Raw genomic sequence first — 15,621 nt, 5'->3', positions numbered from 1 at the left:
TGCGTGCTCGGATTGGCTAAAGTCGACATTGTGCGTCCTATTTTGGCGCAAGCTAGTTTGCTAGGTCGTTGCTTCCGCTGACAGGGTGCAAGTTTCTAGAAAAAATCCCGCTTTCTTAGCTGCTTACTTTTACAACGCCATGGACTCTGATTGGGCACGTCATCCCACGTGGAGACGAGGCCTGTCCCGTCCCGCTCCCAAGAAGACGGCAGACGGGTCGCGGGTGCCAATTGCTGCCGTGTGGATTGTAGCCGAGCAGATTGGCTAGAGCATAGCTCTCAGCTGTGCCGCGCGGGCGTTGCAGCGACTACTGGGAGCCGTTTCTCGTAAGATCAAGGGGCTCTCTACTCGTATTATACGAAAACTGCGAATGCGAAGTGACCCGAAGGCGTGGCTTGGATGCGGTTAGCTGTCCGCGGCATCACGCGAGTGGTCGACCACAATGGGAGGCGCGGGATGGGGTCCAGCCACGCGGCTCGTTGTCGTATCGCCCGCCGAGATCATGGAGTACCTAGATTCGCGCAGTGGTGGTGCGGCTGACAACGTGATTCGCCATGGCCTCTGACCTTGGTAGAATGCAGTAATTCTCAAGCAATCCCCGCGAAGATCGTCGCCGGATGCTGCATGCATCCTGCACTCGGAATTATTGGAGACACCAACAACAATGGCTTTCACCTATCGTTGGTCGACGAACAGTGAAAAAGATCCGCACTGCTAAGAGTAGGTCCCAATCACCTCAGCTGCCTGCTTCCGACGGACATGGTGATCGACTCTCTGTAGACTGCAAGCCATTGCGTCAGAATTGGGGGAGTCGGTGCCAAGGATGCGCGGTGGTGAGCACTAAGGTTCTTAAAGCCGGCGGCGGATAATGATCCGATGCAAAAAGGTCCACGCCAGGCGGCTGGACTCTTGGGCGTACACTAACCTTTAGCAATCTTTCGATCTTGAAAAGTACGCACGTAGTCGATGTCTTGCCTGAAAAAGGTTAAAAAGCATAATAGCGTCTCGGGTTTTCCTGGTTCATTTTTTGGGGTGTCGTCCATCCCGCGACTCGCGCGAGGGCACAGCCGTCAAAGGCTAGAGCTGCCATGCGGCAATTCGTCTTGCCGGCAATTGAAGTAGAATCCAGGTCCATGCTCTTGGGATTGCACTGCCGGATGCAGCTGTTGCGGCTCCGCATCGATGTGTATCGATAGGAGGGGGAGGGGTCGATGAGAACGTCAGGCTGTGCGTGTGTCTTTTCATTGCTCTCAACAACAACAACAACAACAACGGACGTCTCACAGAACAAAGGACGGACATGCATGTGACGGTGCTAAGGGTATCTCCGGTCCGGGCGCTGGAAATAGGGTTCCTCGTGCAGCGAGCGATTCCAGAATCCTTCCCGCGGTGAGTGGGGTGGCGATGCGAGAAAAGGTACGAGGTAGGTCGATGGAGGTTGGAGGATTGATTGAAGTCAGTCACGGAGGATGTGAGATTCCGAGTGGTATGACGAGGCCAAACGCGCGATCTGCGGAGGGAGATGATGATCTCTGCGGGTAGGCAACACGCACTTGATGCCCCCAAGCCCCCAAGCCCCCCTGGCCCAGGGACCACCAACTTACTACGGATTTGGCCGAGCACGCGGGCTGACTCGCGCCGGGGCGCACGAGCTCTCGACCAGGCACAGACAGGCAATCTCTCCGTGGCGCTTTTCATGCCTAGACCGGCAGTCGCGGGCATTGGAGTGCTGGAGCATCCAACAGCGCCGAGGAGGAGCCTGGTTCGCAGCTTAATCCAGCGGGATGCAAATACACATAGTGTGCCCAGCTCCCGCAGCTGCTGCTCTGCTTCTGATACATCTCCACTCCCTCTCCCTGTCGTTCCCAATCCACCACGTCCGTCCGGGGTGGAGCTTGCCTGAGAGAGTCCCCTGCCCTGCGATCACCGCGCCCGTCAGGAAGGCCAGATGCTGAAACGGCACTGAGGAAGCGAACAAGCCAGGCCTTCCCAGAGAGGCCGCCTTCATTAGTTCCATGTTCAAGGACGTTGATCAGCTGTCCGTTCCCCGATTCACGTACATACCCTCCTCCCGCGCCACCGACATAGAAAAGAACCTGTATGACCTAGGCTCGTTCGTCAAATCCGCCAAACCCAGCAAGAAGAAAGCCCCGGGCTCCCTGACGGCAGACAACTGTAACCCTCCCACGCCTCCCGCCCAGGGTCCAGTCTTGACCGCCAACACCATGGCTAAGAAGTATCTGTCTCACCTAGGTCTGCGCTCATCACACTCGCTCTCCGTCCGCCAGCCCCAACAAGAACCGCGCTCCCGGGCAGACTCTGCAACTTCGGCCTCGCCCCGAGCCATGGCCAGCTCCATCGACGCCGACCGCTCCCGCAACCGCCGGGATCGCACCTTCATTGGCGCTGAATGCGCCGTGTGCGAGGAACCCCTCGAGCACACGCTCCGCGGCGAGCGTATCCTGCAGCTCTCCTGCGGCCACGTCTCCCACGAGGCCTGTTTTTGGGAGTACATTCGCGAGTTTGAATCGCAGTACTGCCCCACCTGCAATGCGCCGCTGGCTCTCGACACGAGCAGAGGCGGCAACGTGCTGGACCTGGGTATGCGTCAAAACAACCCCGCACCCACCTCTGCTCCTCAATCACTAACCTTGCGCGCGCAGAAAAACTGAGCAACATTGTCCGCGCTGCACAACCACCCGCTCCCCCCACGGATCCGCTACCGCCGCCTCCGCCCCAATCGCAACACCGCCCCAGCATCGCCAGCTCTGCCACGCCATGGGATGCCCAGACCATTCACACCGTTCACACCGTCCACACCGTCCACCCCGACTACATGGAGGGGCGCCGCCCCTCGGTCGCGACTGTCGACACGCGGGACCCGCGCATGATGAGCAGCCACCACAGCACCTACAGCCGCGACGACAGGTCGCATAGAGTCGAGTCGCAGTCGCGCGCCGCGCACGCGAGGAGTGATAGCGGTGCCACCGGTGCCACCGGTGCTACCGGCGTTGCATCCTCTGGTGACTATCCCGTCGACCCGACTGGCCGCAGGCACGACTACGACCTCCACTCCATGGAAAGCAGCCTGAGCCCCCGCACTTCCGTAAAGAACCCGATTCCTCCGCCGCTCGTTACTGTCCGCAGCGAGTTCCCCACCATCAACCGGTCCCGCCAGCAGCAGAGCCTTACTTGCCTGATCACGATCGAGGTGCCAGAGGGCAAGTGGAGGCCCGATCCGGCCGACATGCGCGATGTTCCGCAGACGCCGTCCGTGGCGGGTTCGGAAGGCTATGGTCGTTCCAAGTCGCCCGCACCTTCGAGAGTCTTGGAGCACATTTACGAGAACAGGGAAGCCCTTGACGAGGCCGCGGAAGAGCTGCAGGCGCGTGTCGACAACTGGCATGGTTTGGACTTTTCGAGGTAAATAACCAGGATTCCCTGACCTGAAGTCAATTGCTCATGTTCGCAGGTTTGGCAAGCTTCGCTTACACGGTCGTGTCCGCGTTGGCAAGGATCGCAAGTCTTGGCAGGATCTCGAGTGCTACCTGTTCTCCGACATGCTCATTTGCGTGAAGGAAAAGAAGCTGAAAGACCACCAGTACAGCGATGCGGGAACGGTAACGAGCAGGAGACCTAGGTGCATCTTGAAGGGATCCATTATCATCAAGAGGCATCTTAAGCAAGTTGAGATGTATCCCGGTAAGTGCAGACATTGCAACTCTCACTCAAATCATGGATTTTCCGTCTGACGACCGCAGATGAGGCAATTTTGACTCTGGGCCTTTCCGTTGCGGAGCTGCCTGCTTTCCACCTGCAATTCCGGGACCTGAAACAGCTCGAGGTTTGGAGGCGCGCCCTTCACGAAATCCACACAGAACCGGCCATGCGCATGCAGGAGTACGAACAGGATACCTCCGGGACCGACGAGGAGGATTACCGCATGTCCAAGAATGGCCGCCGCGTATCTTCCGTGAACTCCTCGTACGGTGCGGCAAGATCAACTGTCACCGCGCCAACCGAGTACTCTCGCCACGAGTCTACCGAACCGAGGATGTCACCGTCTCTTGACCATGTCCCTGTCGACATTGTCGTCGTCGTCCCCGTCTCGTCCTCCATGCAAGGTCTCAAGATTTCCCTTCTCCGCGACACCCTGAGGTTCCTGGTCTCCCACCTTGGCCCCAGGGACAGAATGGGTCTGGTTTCCTTCGGCTCCAGCGGCGGCGGAGTGCCCCTCGTGGGCATGACTACGAAAAACTGGAACGGATGGAACAAGGTTCTGGACTCGATTCGCCCGGTTGGGCAAAAGAGCTTACGCGCAGACGTGGTGGAAGGGGCCAATGTCGCCATGGATCTGCTTATGCAGCGCCGGTCGGCCAATCCTTTGGCCAGTATTCTGTTGATCAGCGACTCTTCAACCTCCGATGTTGACAGTGTTGACTTTGTCGTGTCCCGGGCCGAGGCCGCCAAGTATGTTGATCCTCATTCCGGGCTTTAGCCTGCATGGACTTGCACTGACGTCTAACTTCAACAGGGTCACGATTCACTCATTTGGTCTAGGCCTGACGCACAAACCAGACACAATGATCGAGCTGTCGACGCGTACCAAGGCATCTTACTCCTACGTCAAGGATTGGATGATGTTGCGCGAGTGTGTTGCAGGATTGCTGGGATCGCTACAAACAACGTCGCACCAGAACGTCAAGCTCAAGCTGCGCCTTCCCGAAGGTTCTCCGGCCAAGTTCGTCAAGATTAGCGGAGCGCTGCAGATCACGAAACGGGCTACCGGAAGAGATGCCGAAGCGTCCCTTGGCGACCTGCGCTTCGGAGACAAGAGAGGTAAGTCCACATCAAAGCATGAACGCATTCGGGAACTAACACCCGTATTCAGACATCCTCGTCCAACTGGTCATCACTCCGGATACGGGCTCGCCTGAGCAAGTTCCTCAGGACGCGTGGGAGAGTGTCATCTCTGGCCTGGAGGCCCTTGGTGGTCCCTTGGACCAGGACGACCAGCGCAGCCTGAGCATCGAGGAAGTTCCTCTGATCCAGGCGGATCTGACGTATGGCGACATCATACGCGAAGGCACCTTGTCTCACCTTCCTCGCCCATCCTTGCTGGCCATTACCATGCTTCCCGGCCACAGGGCCAAGTCTCAGAATGGCAGGCCTGTTACGCCACCGATCCCGCCGCACCCGTCTGTGGTGCAGCGGAGGATGGAGTTGCTCACGTCTGATATGTTGACTCGTGCGCTTACGCTTGTTTCACGAGGACAGCACGAGCGCGCCCATCACTTGCTCAGCGAGACGAGGAGTATCCTGAAGGGACTCGCCAAGGGCGGTCTGCCGCCTCTCCCGCCGCCACCCGCACAGGACAAGAACGGCTCCCCCAAGGCGAATGGCCACCATGACGGCAGTGCGCGCTCCTCGCCGACTGCAGAGTCTCGGCCGCGTACCCCCTCACCTCCTGCGGACAGCCCGTTCTCGCCCGCTGCCGGGATTGATACTAAAGCCATGGCCGCGCTGGACGCGGAGCTCGAATCATCCCTCGAATGGATCAACCACCCGGCAGTCTTTGGGCGCGACTCGCGCAAGGCGGTGCTGCAAGCCATTGGCACCATCAGCTCCCAGCGCGGGTACACGTTCCGCACCCCCGTCGAGTCCCTCTGGGCTGAGCGTATTGCTGGTATCAAGCGCCTCTCAGTGCGGTCTCGCGAGTGGCGCGAGGATGGCTCGGAGGCTCTTATGGAAGAGGTCTAATTCCGAAGCACGCCCGACACATACACATTTCTACCCTAATACTTGGTTTACATTTGCGGATTTTTGACGATTTGCACGATTATATTCCCCCTTGGCTTCGTATATATGTACCAACACGAGTATATAAAAGTAGGGAGGTTTTTTGTTATTTCCTTATTTGGGCGCAAATTACCTGGTTGAGAAGCTAAGAGTATACCCGGTGTTCACTGCGACTAGGAGACTCGGTCACGAAGGGACGGCTCGAAGTGGATGCCCACGAGAAGAAGGAGTAGGAGGAGGAGGCGGCGACGGCGGCGGTGGCGGCACAGTTGGGAATGGATTGCCAATCCTCGTTTCTTTTTCTCTCTCTGTTTTGGAATTTTCTGATTTCTCATCATCGTCGTTGGCCGCCACGCACCTTTTCCCCATGCCCCTGGATTCTTAGCACATGTTTTGTTATCATCTCTCCCTTTTCTGAGACAGTCGCGGTTTTGCGACATTTGGGTTGCGGCGCCCGGACGGATCTCTCTTCTTGTTCGCTTCTTCATTTGGAACTAGATACCACGACAGCAGCGTGCGTCGCTCTGCAACCTTTTTTTGTTTTCCTTTTTTCGGTCTGGCTTGGTTAATTAGGTAGGGACGTTGACGTCCTCATCGCTTGCTTTCCCCCACACCCCCCATTCCTTCCTTCTTTGGTGTTGGGCTGATGGATGCTGGATCACGCTACGTATCCACATGCATACATACATACACGCGACACACACACACGCACCTCGGCTACCCGTTTTCCTTTGTCTTACGCAGGTAGCTCCCTCGTACAAATAGAAGCAGAAAGAAAGAAACCAACAACTTTGCATTCCACACATACATAGTCGCTCCAAAAGTCTCGCACAGGACTCGTGTCGTGACGTGCTGCCACCAACCACTGCAGATGGATGCGTGGTTTGGGTAGGTCGTCCGTCCTTGGGCCTTGGGCCGCCCATCCGTCCGCCATCGGCGTCCGCCCTTCCATCTATCTGGCGCGCAGGGCGACGCACCTAGTGGTACATATCCAGCCTCCTGGACCGTCTCCGCGCGCGCCTGGCCTCGCTCGCTCGGGCGGGCGGACGGGCGGGGTGCGCATGGGTAGGTACGTACGGGGGTAGGTAGGTAGATGGCTGCCTTGGTGGGCGGGCGCCGGGCGCGCGCTTCAAGGGGCCCCACGCACCGTTGTTCACGCTCCTCGCTCCCCCGGCCGGCGCTCCTGCCTGGCTGCTGGCTTACCCGCCCGCGTGGGTCGTCTCCGCTGCTCGTCACTTCGCTCGCTGCGTAGGTATTGCTCTGATTCGCTAGGTACCACTTGGTACTTCTCGCTCTCTCCGATGCGCTCGCTCGCTCGCTTGAGGGTTGCCTGCGCAACCAATACGGTGGGCACAGTGGCGGCGCGGGGGGCTTGTCTATCTATATGTACGGAATTACCTGCCTACGTACGGAGCGAGATGGTGTGGCGTTGTTTCGTGCCGCGCGGGAGGATGACGGATGAAGGATAAGAGATGAGGTATGGAGGTGTGGTAGGGTGGACAGACAGATGCCTCAGATGTCGCAGCCCCAGAGGGATAAGCGGATAAGCGTGCGGGGAGGGTTGGGGTTGATGTTGCATCGCCGTTGCGCATCGCACCTGCATCGCCGTTGACGGTGTCGACGCACCTACCTACGCACGCTTACCCGCCTGCACGGCACGGCACTGCACTGCAGCGGAGCGGAGGACATGCATACATGCATACATGCATGCATACTACGTACGTAGATAGGTAGTTAGGTAGTAGCTGCGCGTGCTATACTTGGGCACGCCGCTGCGCATACAGTACGGATTACATGCGTAGGTGGACTTACGGCCATACGGCCATACTCCTAGGCCGAGTTGGGCAACTTGATTGGCGATGCGTGCGTAGTGGTTAGGTAGCCAAGGCTACCTTGATAGGAAGTTCTCCTGCCCGGGCGCGCAAAACGCGAGGCACCCAGGCAGGGGCGCGCGGGCAGGGTGCGTAGTCAAGGTGATGGCGTGCGTCAGAGATGCAGCAGGAACCTGAGACGTGAGACTAGACGGGCCGGCCGGCGCGGGCATCTCAGTCACGGCGTCTCACCTGCGTGCGGATGCCTTGGCTACCTAGTCGCTGCATGTCTGTGTCTGTGTGTGTTCGGGCACGTTGGCTGTGATTGTGAGACGGCGGAGGAGGGAAGGATGTGGGTACTGGAAGTGGCAAGAGTAATCCGTACAGAGTAGGGAAGCTGACAGCGATGGCAATGGCAAAGGCGAGGAGGAGGCGTGCTAGGTGTGTTTTAGATGGGGCGGGGCTGGATTAGGCGATGGATGCGCGTCTTTTTTTCCCTTCTTTTTCTTTGTTGCGCGGAGTAGAGGCCGATTTGGTGGAATTATTTCTTCCTTTTTGGCTGCTATTGTTATTGCCTGCTGGGTTTAGGTACATAGTAGGCGTTGTTGTGTTTCGCGGATCGCGTGGGCGCATATGAGCGGCGGGCGTGCAGCGTACATGCACTCTCTTGCCCGTCGTTGACACGAATGAATACTTTGAGTTGCCGCTCGCACCGCAGCCGAAGAGAGCGGAGGCGTGTCCGGACGGCGGCCAGCAAAAAGGACCACCTCTCTATCCCTGACACCCTGACACTCTCGCCTCTCAAGGACCCGTCGTCTATCGAGCAGCGCCTATCTTCACGGTCAGTAATCAAGCAGCATTCACGCCATCCAATTTACCCACCGTCGCCTACTGCAACCAATGCGGGCTGACCGGTGCGCTAGTCTCCCCCTCGACGCCCGCTGCGCCCGCCAATGTCAAGGCTGGAAACGGCATGTGAAGCAGCGCGTCTGCGGGTCCGCGATCTGCAATTGCGTCTTAGTCTTATTGCACAGTCCTATATGATTCCCCCGGCTATACACCTATAGCGGAGGCAATCTTATGCCTTGCGATTGGCAGGAACCGGGCCGCCTATTTCCCGCCTCCCGCCTCGCCGCCACTACCGCCTGCCATTGCCTTTCATGTTACTGGACGTCGACGTGCGGTACCTTCGGGAGGATCTGGCGTGCAGCGTGCAGCAGCCACCATGCGAGATGCGAGATGGATGGAGGCGCACGTCAGCGATGATGACAACAGCAACAGCAACAGCAACAAAAACAAAAACAACAACAACAACAACAACAACAACAACAGCTTATACTCGTACAAGACGATGTACAAGAATAGACCCCGATCGTTGGTGGTGCTACGTCCATACGTCCGTAGGCCGTGATGGATGCCGATCCCCATTCAGCACATAGGACGGGCCGGGATTCAATGCCCGCCGGCGATGAAACAGGGCCGCCCGTGCCTGGCGGCTTCTCCGCTCCGGGCGCAGGGGGCGACGACGCACGATGACGACCCGGAGCGGCATGCCGAAACAGGGCAGCGCGCCGAACGGGGAGACGGTCCCAGCCGAAGGATTTGAGTGCTGACTGATGGAGCAGGGATGCGTGACCATGACATGATACAGAACCTTCGGAGTATCGCCCATGAAAGCTTTCTTTTTTTCCTTCCCTACCTACCTACCTACAAACCCTTACATAGATAGGTATTCTTTTTCCTTCCATCTTAGCTTACGAGGAAAGAACGAAGAGCGAGGATGGCATTTGAGCTGCGCCGTCTGCTGGTTCTTTTATTAGCCGACACGGACGCCCATCATCCGCCCGACTCATTGCGACAGTCGATCTCGAGATTGGACGACACACGCGGCGAAGAAGAAAGAGAGAAAAAAAAAAAAAAAGCGATGATGAGTGATCCCCTAAGTTTTCCCGCCTCGCCTCGCCCCGCCTCGCCTCGCCGGTCTATCAAAAAAAGTCGCGACGAGCGAGGAAGGAGCTCGCTCGAGCACGTCCACCGCCGCCGCCGCCATCGCCGCAGCAAATGTCTGCTCCCGCGCGTGACACGCCCGGCAGAAAGGGCGCAACAGTGCGCCGCCCATGGTCGCCCACCAGGGTCAGGTCTAGCTTGTCTAGTCGACGTCCTGACCGCCTGCGATCAGAGCTCCCTCCCTTCTCCCTCCTCTGAGTCTCCGTCCCGTGCCACTTGCTAATAATGAACAAGACCCTGGCGCCGCCACAGACACACACACACCACGGCACACGCACGCACACACGCACCCTCTGCGCTCTGCGCGCTGATCTTATGCCTTTTTCGCTTTGCGCGCGGAGGCTTACCGCGACGACGGCCGCTGGCCGCGAGACTGCCAGCTCCGTCCGTTCGCTGGCTCGCTCATTTGCGCCTCGCAACCCGCACCTCGCACCGGACAGGCCTTGGCACGCATGTACAGTACAGTACGTAGCGCGCCCGCGCCCGCGCACCGAAAGCCAGGCCCTCGGGCCCGCGTCGGCCGCCCGCCGCCGCGCCTACCTACTCTAATACGTACCTACCTTACGTACCTGCTTAGTTCCTACCCTACATGCAATAGCGGCAAGATCGCAACGCACGCAACGTAGGCACAGTAGGTAGGCAACGCCAACGCCAATGTCGGCAGGCCCCCTGCTCCCGGCGCAGCGGTAGCCGGAATTAACACCGCTGCCCGGGACGACTGGCGCCGGGCGCCTGACGGCTACCTTAGGCGTGCAGCGCCGGCGCGCGGGCTAGGGCGTCTAGCTGGTGTTCGCGTCGCTGTGGCAACGCCGTCGTACCTACTGTACCTAGTAAGATGGTGGCGAGGTGAGGTGACCCGTGAACGAACGCTGGTGTTCGGTAGTTGGGTAGGTGGGTGTGCCTGAACGGGTGGGGCGAGCGGAGGTGTGCGTACCGTGGCTGCGGTCGCCGGCGCCGTCGGTCTGTCTACGGTCCGTGGTGCCGTGTTGGCCCGCCTTCCTTCGCGCGTAGGTTTGTGGTTGTGGCTGAAGGAGGAGGGGGGGATTGCGGCTGGTGGCCTTAGGTTGCTTTGAGGTTTCGTTTTCTTGGTTTTCTGGTTTCTTGCTTGATTGCTTGCGCGCCTTTTTCTTCCTTGTCCTCCTGTCTATCACCATTCACCATGCCCTCTGCTCTACTTTGCTTACGCGCGGTAGGTAGGTACCCAGGGTAAGACAGGGCGACGCGCACACGCGTCTGCGGCCGTGCCTGGTGGTGGCAACGGCGACAGCGACGGTGACGGTGACGGCGAAGCCGAAGCCGAAGCTTGCCGCCGCCGCCGCCGCCGCCGTCGTCGTGGTCCCGGATTCCTCGGCCCGCATCCTATGCGTACGCACGGTACGATGGTCGATATTGTAGAGCAGATCGAGGCAGATCGGGGCCGCGGCCGCGCTAGCACGCTAGGTAGGCTGGCGTGGTGTTCGTACCCCTCCCTCTCGTACGAGTATGTAGTAGGCAGTGGCGAAGGTGGTGCTGTGCTGTGGCACAGTCGATCGATGGATCACTGGTGATGGTGTCCGCACCCAAGCTCCGGCTCCGGCTTGCTACGGCGTGCTACTGCTTAGCTCGCTCTTCATCCTTCGTCTCGGCTGCTAATGTTGATAGCTTGCTAATCTATCTTGGCTGGGTTTGGTCGGGATGGCCTTGCTGCCTACCTTCCGTATACTGCAAGCGTCATGCAGGTGTGTACGACTTGGGTAATATGGCTTGCTAGCAGGCAGGCAGGCAGGCGGGCGGGCAGGCGGGCAGCGGCTCGGCCGAACAGCGCCGTTCTTGCCACCCACTACTCCCCCTTTTCCTGCCGTTGGAGGTACCTACCTAGCGGTTCTTGCTTCGCCGCTTTTCTTGCTGAGTTCGGCCGCTTTGCCTCTTTGTGCGGGCGGGGACGGGCGGTTTGTTGGGCGGCGTGTAAGGCGCCCTGCCTTGCCTGTTAAGGGCCTGAGGGCGCTTTTGGTGGCGTGCGGCGGTGTGGAGGGTGGCGCGGGGAGTGGGGGTGGGCGCGGCGTGGTGGTGCGCGTGGTGCCGTGTTTGTGCTTGTGGTGCGGTGCGGTGGTTGTGCTGTGGCGCGCTCGCTCCCTGTCTTTCTGTCTGTCTGCTGGTGGTGGGTTGGTATGCGGGAGACTTGCTGCGCCCGTAAGCGGAGATGGTGGTTCTGTGAGTGAGGTTTTTTTTTTTTTTTTTTTTTTTTTTTTTTTTTTTTGTGTTCTTTCTTGCTCTTGGGGTGTGTGATGGGAGAGGATTGGGTTGAACGGACTGGGTTGTGCTATCATGTCTTAGGAATGAAGATTAGACTGGCTTTTTGCTGGTTGTTGCGGAGCGGGGAGACTTGTTGGGTCAGTCACTGTCTGTTTTGATAGAGAGAGGGGGGGATGAGCTGCGCTGTATATTACCACGAGGAGGAGATAAAGTAAGCAAGGGATAAGGGACTTTCTTTAGATAGATATAGTATAATGAGAAGAAAGTATAGACTTTACTAGAACTTTATTTCGAACGGTTATTATATCTCGGTCTACTAATCGAAATTTAATATAACTTTCGTTTAAACACAATAATATACGACGTCTAAACAATGTGCTGCAGCACAGTTATAGCAGCACGATCAAGGGGATACCTAGATCGAGAGCAGAGCAGCAATTAGAGATCAAACAATCAACTCCTTCTACCGCAATCATGCAGTGACGCCGTTTGCCTCAACAGCGGCTTCATCCTTCCTAACAACAAAACCACGAATGCAATTAAGGGAAAGTTATTTACGAGCCCTAAGAACACAGTGAATATATATACGACACATCAAATCCAGAGTCAGCAACACCAAAGAAAGCATCCAAGGGCTGCTCTTCCCCGTGGACTTTAACTGCATACCCGCTTCTGACATATAAATAGTAAATCGCTGCACACCAACCAATCACCACACCAGCATCCAAAAGCGCAAAACCTTCACTCACAACATGATACATTCATTACCGCCAACCCAGGGAGAGAGCCCCCCTTCCCCAATGAGATCCAGTATCTCATGTAAACAAGCTCTCTTGCAAGCCCTCGGTGACGGGTTTCGAAAGTCGACCTTGAACCACTTTTCGTAGTAAACAATCAAGCCTGCCCCCAGCCACGTCGTGCCACTTCACTGGACGTTCCGCTGACAATCTGCACACTCTTGTCTCTTCACGCAGGGTGGTGACTGCAATCGGTGCGTTTTCGATGTCCCGGCGTGGAAAGGAGTAGGTTAGTTCACTGTGAGCGAGCAGCGGCACGCCAACGGCAGTGATGACGTTCGCCATAACGTGGACATAATGCAGAGTTTCGCTAGCAGTAAATGATGCTCCTCGGCACAAGGACATGAAGACGAAGACCACCCCGAGGAGCAAGACAGTTAGGTACAAAGAAGAAAAAGCGCGCCTGAAGTGTGCGGCCGAACCCGAAAGTGCCCCCGCCCAAGCAGCAGATGCGCTATGGCTATGCTTAGTGAGGGATTCGAGTCAAGTTGCTGGGTTTCCGTTGCATGAGCTAGACAAGGTGTATCTGCGTAAGGTTTTATAGTAGGTAACGTACGGCGCGAGTAGGGCCGCCGGTTATTTGCTTCGCGTTTGCTGCTCCAGCTCCTCCTATGCATGACGTTCTTCTGCTTTTATTGCGCCAGTGCTATTGGAGTCACGAGAACGACATACATAACAAACGACATTACAAACAACGAGATAAGGTAAAGCGGATGATAGAAAGAGAGAGGGAGGGAGGGAGACAAGACTACCTCCGCCGCACGACCGCCCTTCACGCCGTATAGAATGTGTACGCAGCCGCAACGCAGGCACAAAGTACAAGCACAGAAGACTAGGTATAGAAGAGCTATATCGGGACTTAACGATGTACTCTTACTGAAATGTGCAACTTCAACACTGTCTAGTAAGTGTCTATAGAGCTTTCAAAAGCAAACTACCTCCGATGGTGGAGTACTCATCCTCCCGAGAACATGCAGATCTAATTCGCACAACGCACCGCCACTCAATCAAACCCATGCAACGATTCCACGCCCCTCCACAGTCATACCTCCCCACCTTCACCCCGCTCCTCGGACCCCTTCCCCACCAACACCCTCACGCCCTTCGACCCCAACCGGGGCACAGGATTAAAAAAATCATGCGCGACATCGACGTCGGACCTGCCCGTCTGCCACAGCTCCAACGCCAGGCCCCCCTCCCCCACCGGCCTAAACAGCCTCCCCAGCGTAAGAAATATCTCCGCATACGCGAGGTTCATGCCCACGCACTGGCGCGTCCCGCGACTAAACGGCACGAGGAACCTGCGCAGCTCCGGCGCATCTGGCCCCAGCCAGCGGTGCGGCAGGAACGCGCGCGGCGAGCCGAAGATGTCCGCGTTGTCGTGCAGCAGCATCTGCGTCATGCTGACGGGCGTGCCGGGCGGGATGGCCAATGCGTAGTTAGGGACGTGTAGAGCCGTGTCGGGCGAGATGCGCGGCAGGCGGTGCGAGACGCCGTAGGAGAGGCGGAGGCCCTCGGCCACGACGGCGGAGAGGTACGGCAGCTGCTCGAGGTCTGTCCAGCTTGGGTTGGAGGGGGTAGAGGGGCTGGCGAGCTCGGCGCGCAGGTGCGCGAGCTGCTCTGGGTTTGCGAGCAGGTGGTATACGGTTGTGGCGAGGGTGTGCGCGCTCGTGACTGTGCCGGCCCCGATCAGTGTGAAACCTTCTTCTGTGAGGCGGTGGTTGCTGAGTTCGCTGGCGGGCAGCTTGCTGCTGTGCAGGATGTCGTGCAGGATTGTGGGCGCGTGGGCTTCTGTGTCTGCGGCTTTTGAGAGGGCTTCGGTGCCTTTGCTTTTGATTTCTTCGATCTGCTGCGTGATGCCGTTTTGCACGTCGAAGAGTTCTTTCGTGAGCGGATGGACGATCGAGACTAGTTTCTGCGGAATATGGGTCATGATGGTGTAGAGCCAGCCGAACTGCTTCATCAAGTGCGTGCCCCGGCTTAGATCCTGTTGAGTCTGGGTCAGCACCTTGTCACTCATGGGGAAGGATGTCTGACGGACGATCATAAGCTTGTGCCATCCAGGGTTGAAGTCGGGCACATCGAGAAAGCCGTAAGACCGGCCAAACGCAAAGCTGCCGATCACGTCTGCAGACAGTGCCGTAAAAGCATCTCTTAGATTCACTGGCTGCGCGGTTCCAGTAAAGGCCTGTAGCCGCTGACATAGCTTGTCGACATTGGCCTGGATGACGGGTTCCAGACGCGTAACAGATCTCTTAGAGAAGAACGGATTCAGCGCGGCTCGGCGCAGGCGGTGCAGCTCATGAGATACGGTCCCAACGGCCGCGTCTGTCGTTCCGAACATCTTTGCTGACCAGGACCATTTCTCCGTCCTCCTGCCCGGTCCCGCATAGAGCTGATCGTAGAACGCTGGATCGCTGACGTGAAGCTCGTACGGGTTGATCCGGACAACGGGCCCTGTCTTATGTTAGTAAACACTCACCAATTCCACTCCACTTACCCTTTGGGGCTCTCTTTCTCGCACTTGCTTACCATATTTCTCATGCATGCGCATAATCTCCCACGTATAGCTCCCCTTGCGAACGACGTCATAGTAGAATTCATACCAGAACGTCAATGCGGCAAGACGCGGACCTGGGAAGTGGGCAACTGGGCTGAGACAAAGACGGTAGAGCGCGCCGTAAAAAGTGTATAACACAAGCAGTGCCGCAACGAGGATAACGGTTGGGTGAGAAAGCAGAGATTGTGCAGACTCCATAACGCCTCGCTGTATGCAATGGAAGAAAAAATGAACAACCGGACTCTACTTCTCGACGACCTAGGCAAGTGCAGTTAAAAAGGCTCGAATTGGAGTTTGTCGTGTGAAGTCGTCAATCTTTAAAAGTAGGCCGATATAGTTGATAGTTTTATCGCCACCTTCCCGTCGCTTTGGTTCGCAGGAATTCTCGACCGTGCGGGTGACGTGATGCCTCGCA

The 15,621-nt window shown here is 57.5% G+C and overlaps 5 protein-coding genes across 5 annotated transcripts; 2 read left to right on the top strand and 3 right to left on the bottom strand.

Annotated features, from left to right (window-relative positions):
• Nucleotides 1–973: 973 nt before the first annotated feature.
• K452DRAFT_153362 (uncharacterized protein) lies at nt 974–2,004 on the bottom strand. Its single transcript, XM_033535560.1, has one exon. It carries the CDS (start codon nt 1,720–1,722, stop codon nt 1,078–1,080), a length of 645 nt encoding a protein of 214 aa, XP_033399834.1. The 5' UTR covers nt 1,723–2,004; the 3' UTR covers nt 974–1,077.
• Nucleotides 2,005–2,225: 221 nt separating this feature from the next.
• K452DRAFT_223607 (uncharacterized protein) lies at nt 2,226–5,760 on the top strand (the record flags this gene model as incomplete). The annotated part of the gene is made up of 6 exons (XM_033536633.1): nt 2,226–2,601; nt 2,664–3,423; nt 3,473–3,702; nt 3,762–4,470; nt 4,535–4,839; nt 4,892–5,760. The coding sequence occupies 6 exons, from the start codon at nt 2,226–2,228 to the stop codon at nt 5,758–5,760; spliced, it is 3,249 nt and encodes a 1,082-aa protein (XP_033399833.1).
• Nucleotides 5,761–6,268: 508 nt separating this feature from the next.
• Nucleotides 6,269–6,962, bottom strand: K452DRAFT_153347 (uncharacterized protein). The gene has a single exon (XM_033535559.1). It carries the CDS (start codon nt 6,720–6,722, stop codon nt 6,369–6,371), a length of 354 nt encoding a protein of 117 aa, XP_033399832.1. The 5' UTR covers nt 6,723–6,962; the 3' UTR covers nt 6,269–6,368.
• A 2,133-nt stretch (nt 6,963–9,095) lies between these two features.
• K452DRAFT_153338 (uncharacterized protein) lies at nt 9,096–9,954 on the top strand. Its single transcript, XM_033535558.1, has one exon. The coding sequence runs from the start codon at nt 9,391–9,393 to the stop codon at nt 9,838–9,840; it is 450 nt and encodes a 149-aa protein (XP_033399831.1). The 5' UTR covers nt 9,096–9,390; the 3' UTR covers nt 9,841–9,954.
• Nucleotides 9,955–13,471: 3,517 nt separating this feature from the next.
• Nucleotides 13,472–15,585, bottom strand: K452DRAFT_267281 (uncharacterized protein). Its single transcript, XM_033538834.1, has 3 exons — nt 15,179–15,585; nt 14,688–15,103; nt 13,472–14,633 (listed from the first exon to the last, which is right to left on the bottom strand). Exons 1-3 carry the CDS (start codon nt 15,402–15,404, stop codon nt 13,689–13,691), a joined length of 1,587 nt encoding a protein of 528 aa, XP_033399830.1. The 5' UTR covers nt 15,405–15,585; the 3' UTR covers nt 13,472–13,688.
• Between the last annotated feature and the right edge of the window lie 36 nt (nt 15,586–15,621).

Source organism: Aplosporella prunicola (genome assembly GCF_010093885.1).
Source record: "Aplosporella prunicola CBS 121167 unplaced genomic scaffold K452scaffold_7, whole genome shotgun sequence".
In the NCBI taxonomy this organism is placed as follows: Eukaryota; Fungi; Ascomycota; class Dothideomycetes; order Botryosphaeriales; family Aplosporellaceae; genus Aplosporella; species Aplosporella prunicola.
This window is presented reverse-complemented; position numbering and strand designations above follow the sequence as displayed.

Excerpts from the sequence above, each read along its gene's own strand:
- K452DRAFT_153362 (XM_033535560.1), bottom strand. The coding sequence starts at position 1,722 with ATGCCCGCGACTGCCGGTCTAGGCATGAAAAGCGCCACGGAGAGATTG.
- K452DRAFT_153347 (XM_033535559.1), bottom strand. The coding sequence starts at position 6,722 with ATGGGCGGCCCAAGGCCCAAGGACGGACGACCTACCCAAACCACGCAT.
- K452DRAFT_153338 (XM_033535558.1), top strand. The coding sequence starts at position 9,391 with ATGGCATTTGAGCTGCGCCGTCTGCTGGTTCTTTTATTAGCCGACACG.
- K452DRAFT_267281 (XM_033538834.1), bottom strand. The coding sequence starts at position 15,404 with ATGGAGTCTGCACAATCTCTGCTTTCTCACCCAACCGTTATCCTCGTT. Across the intron at positions 15,104-15,178 it reads GCGCATGCATGAGAAATATG|GGCCCGTTGTCCGGATCAAC; the intron begins GTAAGCAAGTGC and ends AACATAAGACAG. Across the intron at positions 14,634-14,687 it reads GATGGCACAAGCTTATGATC|GATCTAAGCCGGGGCACGCA; the intron begins GTCCGTCAGACA and ends CAGACTCAACAG.